Source organism: Eucyclogobius newberryi, unplaced genomic scaffold (genome assembly GCF_026437365.1).
Source record: "Eucyclogobius newberryi isolate DKJ021-1_F unplaced genomic scaffold, fEucNew1.0.hap1 SCAF_2, whole genome shotgun sequence".
Lineage (NCBI taxonomy): Eukaryota > Metazoa > Chordata > Actinopteri > Gobiiformes > Gobiidae > Eucyclogobius > Eucyclogobius newberryi.
This window is the reverse complement of record NW_027315834.1, coordinates 21436712-21446045: the sequence shown is the minus strand read 5'-3', so window position 1 is coordinate 21446045 and position 9334 is coordinate 21436712. Positions and strand designations below refer to the sequence as shown.

Below are 9334 nucleotides of genomic sequence, written 5' to 3'. Positions count from 1 at the left end.
TAAGCAGTAACAGGGGGAAACCTGCGTTGCTAGAATGCAAGAGTATATTTCAGAAAATGTAAAACTCCAACACTCTTTATTGAACCTTAGACTAAAGTAAGAAATGGCCATCACACAAGAGTATGTAAATGAGGCGTGATATGTGCACATCACTCATCATGCCAAATGCATGCTCCCATTATTATTTATGGCCATAATTGGCCTGTGTTTCCTCAGGCAGTGGCCCTGTGATGGATCTGCTGATGACTCCACTCTGCACAACAATCAGGAAGCAGGCGAAGAGCGGAGGGAAAGTTTCACATGGCTGACATACAACAGACCCAGAACACTCATTAGCATGGCTTCAGATGACTGCAAAGACAGATTACAGAAATAAAATGGTTGAATTGATGGAGATTTTTTGCAAACAATATAAACAACTCAATTCATCCATCCTCCAAGTCAATGTGGAGTGTAGCACAGTTATCGACAATCAGAACAGGACAGGGGTGAATTGAGCTGTTGATTAGAATGGGACCCTACTGTCTGGTTGTTTAACTCAGCAACTGACACAAGGACACTAAGGTTATCGGGTAGGCAATAGGCACTCTGTTTACTTGATTGTTCAGCTATAACACTGCAGCCCTGAGCTAATGAGTTAAGACACGACCTAATTGTAGTTCATGAACTCCTGTTTGTGGCCTGTGTTTTTTTTTTTGAATTATTTCCTTTTTTTTAGAAGACAGGTTGTTGGTGCAGGAGAGGCAGGCTAAAATGTGCAACAAGTTAAGTGCCTTGAGAAATGCTGAAAATGCAGTGCAGGAACACATGTACCTCTGAGATTGCCAAGACTGAGGCTTAGATCTAAATCTTGATGGAGCAGAACCATCACGACCATGACTGAGAAATAACATTGAGAAACATATTTTTCAGAGGCTGTAGAATTTGTGCCGCTCTGAAACACGGTTTTTCATGGTCATGTAGTATCTCTGTGTCCATCTCTAGCACAGATGTCTGCTGCCATCTGCTGGTGAATACATTATGTTTCAGTCAAACTATCACACCTACAATAAACATTCCATTTTGTAGTAGAAAAAGCTTCAGTTGTAGTCATCTGGACTCAGTTAGAAAAAATAGATGACTACAACTGAAGCTTTTTCTACTATGGAACACGCCTGGACGAATGAGGGATTACACCGACATTCCATTTTGTAGAATATTATTTTATTGTTTATTGGGAGTTACTGTATAGAACGAGGTTTTCATTCATTTAATTTTATTTATTTATATAGATAAAAACCTGTAAAAGTTTTCTTTTTCTAGGTTACCCTGTTAAAACACAACACGTTTAAAACATAGGGCTTCTAAAATCAGAATTTCAATTACAAATTTACAAATGAACTTTTCACACAAGGTTTCATTGGCTGCAGAATACACCAGTATAAACATATCTAAAATGAATGTTTCATAAAGGAATAATAAATGCTCTACATATACTAAGTGAGATCTTAAATACACATGCACTAGATGTAATGAATAGCTATAGTCAGTGTATTGCCTACACTTCACATGGTGTAAATACAGTACTGAATGAAAATAAATGCTTGTGACATAAATTAATTTGTGTTGTTAAAATATAAAAACAATTTTCATTGCCTTTTTCATTCTTGATGTTATTGTCACTGATCACTACTGATCTGCGATGACATCACGTCCGGCAGCAGTAGACATAAAACAACAACAACGCTATAACGGTTATATCACAATAATAGACGTGACTAACGTTTACTCGATTGTGGTGGTAAGAAAATAAAGTTTCTGAGAAGTTTTAACACTAAAGTTCACTTCAGTATCAGTGGAACAAGAGAGCACTGCTTTACATTAGCCTCTTTATCAGACTTTACAGACAACTTTGCCCCTAAAAATCAAAACTAATAGCGCACCGATGGTGCACGTATTTATTGTTTTTTTTGGGGAATATTTTTAACAAATAAATATAGCAATAAACGAACTCATTTTTATTCTAAAATAAATTTTGAGTTGTTGAGTTGGTACAAATAATACCCTTTTGGGGGGTACCCCCTGGATCTATTATATTATCCGGGTATCCTTTAAAAAGTATCTCCGTTAACTTTCTGTTTATGTCTCGCAACTTTTCTGCGCATGCGCCATGCCATCTCTTCTTCTGTTTTGTCTTTCTGTGGCAGTGTCACAGCGCCACACTCAGGCCTGTTTTATAGTTGTTTGAGGCGTTTTGAGTGCTCTGTGGACGCACCATGGATCTATTATATTATGTTATAGTACATTATATTATATTATAAAAAATATAACCCTTTTGTCTCCATGTAGCCCATGTATTATACTACCATGGCGCAGTCATTCGCAGATTTGCGCTTGCAACGTGACTTTCGATTGGCTGATGAAAGTCACATGACATAATATTCAGCCTGCGAGAGAAGCTGCAAAAGGAGTTGAAGTTGGCTTCTCGTTTTCTGTGAGCGTTGCAAAAACGTTGCACATAATCTTACAAACATATTGTAAGCACTTATCAGCATGAGTATTTTAATAAGATGCAGAAACATAAAGCATGTTCAATAACATAAAACTACGAAAGTCAAGGATAAACATTCATTGATCCGGTTATATTAAAACATATATAATAAGGCAAATACAATGTGACAGTGCAAAAATCTGAGCTTATGTTTAAAAAATAACCTGGTTTACTGTTATTAACTTAAAACAAAGCACTACTTGGCAGATACTAAGTATTGCACTGAATAACAAAACTGTGAGCACCAAGTCTCTGGGAGAGCTACATGTTTCCCCTTTCTACTGCACATGGATAAGCACTTGACTATCACAGGTTTCTATAGGCCTACTATCATCGGGGTCACCTCTACATTCCCCAAAAAGGGTACAATATACCCACAGCTTTATGGTCCCACATTTCGATCTGGTTTTGAGATTAGGGTTATGGCCTGAATGAGAGTGGATGGGAGATTATTTAATTTACTAAAAACATCTTAAATGTGGGAACATAAGTCTGTGGGAACACTGGTCCGCTCCCCATCACCAGAGCCTGAAGCATGTCTCCTATGTTGTTGTTATACAAAGTCATTACATTTGAACAGATTTGGTATTTACATGAAAACCAAGTGGAATAAAAATATAAACTACAAGGGTTTCAAAAGTTGTGAAAATAACCTACAGTATGTTGCACAATTATAGCATAATTTTGCAACATTTGTCTGCCTCTGAGTAAGGTAAAAGTGACCGTAATCCCTGCAACTAGTTTCATCAATTGACAAATAAAAAAATAAAGTTGACATAGACTTCCACTTAATGATTTAGAAACAATAACAAGGTGTGACATTTTTCAGAAGTGTCACTGCAAATTCTTTTATAAGACAGTCCCAAAACAAAGCATAAAGGCGAAATGTTCCTTGACAAGGTAAGCATTGTGAAATCCCCTCTAACAAAAAGTAAATTATAATATTTTATAGAGAGCAAAATGGCATAGTTCATTGTGAATCAGGAGAATGTAAGGGACTTATGAAGGCATCAGTTCATGCACAGGTTTTCAAGTCCGTCATTTGGGTGAGAGAAATGATAGACAGCTGGACAGTCTTGATTGGTTAAAGCCCCAGCCTCAACAGGTCTACAACTAACTCACAGAAAGACGACACCCAAGTACTTTCCTGCAATTTACGCTCAATACACGCTGAATAAATGACTCACTTATTTGTTACTAAGAACAGGTTATGAGCATACCTCGTCTCACTGTGGCTATTCACTGGTTTCAAATTCTGTTCTTGCTCTTTGGCTTGGAGGGGTAAAGAATGAAGCTTCAAATTAACCCTTTTTTTTGTCCACATACTGTTTTTCTTTGATTTAGCGCCATTTTTTTTGGCCATTCACAATTAATTGGCACTAAAAAAAAGAAACTCAAGAAGATTTAACGGTGGGCCTTTAACTGCATTGAGTGCATAGATGTACAGGTGAGCAATGGGTGAAGCTAAAGGCCGATACGGTCGAGAAAAAGCATCCTCTTGTAAGGGCATTTGTGTCGTATCAGAGAGGTTGCGAGTTGAACTCCCATTCTTTGTTCCTTATGACCTCAGAGATTTGTTTGGAGGGCTCCTGTTGCCAGAGTTCAGTGTGTGTGGAAGCCAGCTGTTCCCAGGCCAGTCTGAGTGGTTAGCACCGTCCCATTAACTCCCTGTGCCGTGTCCACCAAGCCACCATTGCACAGGGCCCCTACACCGATCCAACCCGCTCCAGCATGTAAGTGACTGGAACAGAAAACACATACACGTATACGTAAATAAATGGGGAGCATAGGGACAAATAATAAAGGCAGTTGTTCCACATACTTGTAGGCCTGCTGATCCCACGACTGTCCATAGACTCCAAAACTTGGCATTTGCCAGCCATTGGGAACATATTGACCGATTTGCTGCGTGTTACCATACCACTGACCCCATTGATTATAGGGCTGTGCAGTGAAGCTCACAGTGTTCTGTGGGCAAAAAAATATATATATCATGAGGTAGAATATTAGCTATGGCAGAACAGTGGGAGCTGTGGTTTTCTCTGCTCGTGTATGTGTCTTTGGTAAGACAAGGCAAGTTTGAAAGAAGTCTAAGAAATGACATGGATCAGATGGACAAATAGTCTTGTAATTAGATTCAGAAACATAAAACTCAATAAAACCAGGAAGAACAATAGTTGGTACAATCTGACAAATGTTAAGTTTTCAAATGAAAAATAATAGCTGGTTAGGGCTTTAAACAATCAGCACATCTACAATATAAAGCTCACCTGTGGTATCTGCACCGGTTGTACTGGAGAGACCAGGTCTGTCGTTTCTTTACCCCAGTAACATTTGACAACATACCCCTCAATGGAAGTACCATTTACAGACACAATGGCATGAGCTGCTGCTTCATGCGTGTTGAATCTATATTTAGAATGAACAAAAAAGACAATGAAGACGAACAAATGTTACAAATATGTTTTAAGCTAAGAGCTTACCGAACAAATGAGTAGCCTTTGTCGGGGAAAACACGAACTTCCATTATTGGGCCAAACAGTGAGAAAGTCTGTCTCATTATTTGCTCTAAAAAGATAGAGAGAAATAGATTGATAAACAATGGGACTTATTTCCTTGCATTTACAGTAAAAACGTGTTAGGTACCGGAGAGGCCAGATGTGACTCCTCCACAGTAAACCGTGCAGTTGCTATGGCTGGACTGGTTGACCACCTCATCAAACGACAGCTGCTTGGCATTGGGTGCTTTGGTGATATGAAAAATGCAGACATTTTAGTGAATGTATTTTCTACAAACATGTCAACATTTGTAAGACAATATTAATTTAGGTGTAACTGTAATATACATACATTCATTTGTAGTTTTTGGAGCAGGCTTTCTTGTGGCCCAGTTAGTCCTAATTTGTCTTCCTCCCAACCACTGGCCTCCCATCTGCTGAATGGCATTTTCAGCATCCTATTAGGAGAGTAAACAATAATGCATAATAATAACACTGCATAATAATGTAATATGAAAATACTTACAAAACTGTACATACCCATTTGTTGAAGAAGGAAACAAAGCCATAGCCTTTGGATTTCCCTGTAGCCATATCTTTGACCACTCTACAATCTCTAAAAGACACAAACAAAAGTATGTCACTTTCATTCAGCATTTGTTAATTTCTTCTAAACTTACGATATTTTCCCAAATGGAGCAAAGGCAGCTTTGATGTCCTCTGTGGTTATCTCTGGACTTAAATCGCCCACAAAAACATGAAAATGACCTATAAAAATAAATAATTTACTGGTTGAGCTGATTCACAATATTCACACATTTATTTCAGACTTACTGCTTGTGTCTTTCTTTTGACTTGTTGGTGTAGTAGCCCAGTTAACTTTAACTTCCTGCAGAAAAATAAATTGGGGGAAAAGGGGAAGGGGATGGTTGAATAAATGTAGCTTAAAGGTTTAGGCAGTACATGAACACACCAGTATGTCATAGGTTTAACGCAGTCTTTGTAAGCGATTTCATGTTTTCCACAGCCAAAAACACCTTTGCCATTTCACACATTTACAAACCATCGTGAAACAAAAGGTAAATAGAGTGGAGAGAAATAGGATACTATTGTGATCAGGAAAGTTTCAAAGTCACACCAATAAGAATTGGAGTAAAACTGTAGCAGGTAAGGTCCAAATAATAAGGGACTTACAAACAAGTGATTTTTACGAACTTGTTATACTCCTCAAATGGTCCTTCAATACCTGTTGAGGATAAAATATTTTCAACAGAATGGATTGTTGTGAAATTGTGGTTAGGAATATATATGGAAATAACTTTGCAGAAAAGAAAAAAACAGAAAAGACAAACAGGGGCCAGAATGCAATCAACCACTTTGGTGCTCCCAGAAAAACATATATAGAAACAATGATTGTGTTTGGACCAGGATGGATTTTAGATTTAAGGACTTGCTCTACTTTCAGTGATTGAAATGTGTCCACATGTGTCCACTGTGCCACTGCACCACATCCACAGCTGTCAGTTGATACAATCAGTCGGTATCTTGTAACAGCGAGTACAAACATTAAAAGTATCCTAAAAACACAAATTCATTATTGTAATGGTATAATAGGATCACATAATAAGGGAAGTCTTTTGTGTCATGTAATATAGATGATATGCAGCTCCAGTGATACTTCCATCAAATGGTAAATATACTGCCAAGGAAAAGAACACTTGCAGAATGTGTATATTTTTGTTGCATGGTAAAGTCTTGATTAAAGTGGAATACAAAAACAAATTTGACTAGAATCCTAGTCAATTGAATTGAATTGAATTGAATTGAAAAGTTATTATACATAGAAATTGTTACTTTCTCACATATATTACATACATTACATGTATTACTTATAGAAAGATATATAGATGATTCTAAAATAATTATCATAATGAATGTGCACTACAGGGGTTGTCAGACCTTCACAGAAATACACTTTATATATGTTTTGCTCTTGCCATGCCTTTTACTCAGTCAGGAGAAATGGTAGCTTACCTTACCCAATATTTTCCGACCGTTCATGGCTGCAATTGTGGCAGTGGCATGCCTATGCTCATAAAACTCCACAAAGCAGTAAGGGTCATGACCAGCAGTCTATAATGAAAAAGATTCAACATGTAGTCACAAAAGAACATTCATTATTTCTAACAAACTACATCAAACCCAAAAAAAGCTATTTATATTAAATCAAATTTTCTCCATCACAGTAGTAGAACTTTGTATTATTATTGTTTCTTGAACCTAAACCAAGACATTTACAGGCACATTTAGTACATACTTTAAGATAGGTAAAGGTAAAATATCATCAGAATATCATTGTAGACTAAAAAACAAAAACATTGAGATATTTATTGTTGTCAATGTTGCCCAACCTTATGCAAGAAAGATCACTTTAATTCCATACTGTGGAACATTCCAACCAACGCAATGTATCTCTATGGAGACAAGCTGGTAGCTGACAACATAAGTTACATAGAGCACCTTTATGCCAAATGTGAATACTTCAGACTTACATCTACAATCATTTTACAGCTCTTGCAAGGTCCAATCTGACCAAACAACTCCAAGATTAGGGCTTCTGTAACATCTCGAGACAGATTCCCCACATACCTAAAAACACAAATGAACATACTTTTATATTGTATTATACAGACAGAAAAACAAAAAGATTAACAAAAATGTCACCATTTTACCCTATTAACCCCTCATGGTTTTCTCCAGCATTAGTAGGGTTTGAGTTTGAGAAGTTCCTGCCTGAGGTTCAGCTCAAAGATGTTCAGTGCTGCCCCCTGCTGTCCTATAATTCATGTCCACTATTGACCAAAAGCAGTGGAGCTTTTTAACAATGCAGCTTCAGTAATGTAAGATGTCATTAAGGTGTTGCAATACAGGGTTTCCAAAACCAAACGCAGATCACAACAAATCTGTATTGCAGTATAATTTGAAACAATATTGTTTCCCAGTCCTAGTTAGTGCTTTGGTGTGGGCTGAGGCTTCAACATGTCCTCACCCCCAGATCACTTTTGAGTGTAAAGTAGGGGGCCAAGACCCTAACCCCAAGACCCCAAGACCCCAAGACCCCAAGACCCCACAAACACACACTAATGTGGGCTGAGAGAACTGTAAGGCCTTGTCTATTTCTTCAGGCAGGGGGCATGTACCCCCAAAAGGGATGTAAGATGGAAAGTGTGTGATGTGCAACGTTTTCTAGTACTGATCTGAAAGGGAGAACATGTTTTATACATAATAAAATACTCTGTGGGTCCTTTTGGTGACGCTGAAAGTGTTTAATTGCACAATTTGCTGGTCAGATTGAGCAAGACTGTAGAACAGATCCGTTTTTTGGTCATTTTATTTCATTTTTGTTACATGTAGGCATTCATTTATTATATACACTGTAAAACATATTACCGTAGTTATTATGCAATATACATTTTTATTTCACCATAAACCATGACCTCAACCGGTAAAGATCAATATTGTTGTGTACCAAGAGATAGAGTTTGCATAGTCTTGTTTCACGGAGAGACCATTAAAGGGTAAAACAAACTAAAAGAGGAACTAGTGAGCGCCACAGACTGTGGTTTGCACATCTGGGCTTAAGGAGATATTTATTATCACATCCTCATGGCTCAGGCAGCACAAACCTCATTGTGTTGAATTAGATCTAAATGCAATGCACAACGGATACAGTTTTTATTACGCTAAAAAGAAGATAAAGCCGCATTGGCAGATGCAAGTTTAACCAATGAATGTTTTGTCCTCCAGTTTAATTATGCATCTGGCCTGCAAACATTCAGTAAACCCACAACTATTACAATCTGATGTGCATGTTGCCTTTAACTGAATGCACACACAACACGTCTTATGCACACCACAACACGGGGTTTATCCTGGAGTCGAGTGCATGTTATGAAGATGCTGGGTTTAGGAGATGCCGGAGTAACTCCCCGTTTGAAGATGAAAACAAGGCTAGGCTAAATGTAATGCAGACTTACAGCGTTTTGGGCTGATCCTCGTCCATTTTGATTCGCTCACTGGTCGAGAACAAGTCACAACCAGATGAAATCCCGACTGTGGACGTAAATCTATAGTATCTTTAAAATGATGTAATTTAGCGCCGCTGTTTGCTCCAGATTAAACAATGAAGCAGCCTGAGCCGAGAGCTGGAGGAGGCACAACGCGCATGCGCAGCACAACCACGCAACATGACAGAAGAGACGCTTTACTGTTCAAAAACTTTATTTTGTGTAAGAAAACATGTAGA

At 37.9% G+C, this 9334-nt stretch overlaps 1 protein-coding gene across 1 annotated transcript; it reads right to left on the bottom strand.

Annotated features, from left to right (window-relative positions):
* Positions 1-2524: 2524 nt before the first annotated feature.
* On the bottom strand, positions 2525-9242 carry LOC140367766 (cytotoxic granule associated RNA binding protein TIA1-like). The gene is made up of 13 exons (XM_072454406.1): positions 9066-9242; positions 7581-7677; positions 7063-7161; positions 5863-5917; positions 5709-5796; positions 5569-5644; positions 5381-5486; positions 5177-5275; positions 5014-5098; positions 4801-4939; positions 4353-4498; positions 3898-4271; positions 2525-3772 (listed from the first exon to the last, which is right to left on the bottom strand). The coding sequence occupies exons 1-12, from the start codon at positions 9089-9091 to the stop codon at positions 4133-4135; spliced, it is 1155 nt and encodes a 384-aa protein (XP_072310507.1). The 5' UTR covers positions 9092-9242; the 3' UTR covers positions 2525-3772; positions 3898-4132.
* Between the last annotated feature and the right edge of the window lie 92 nt (positions 9243-9334).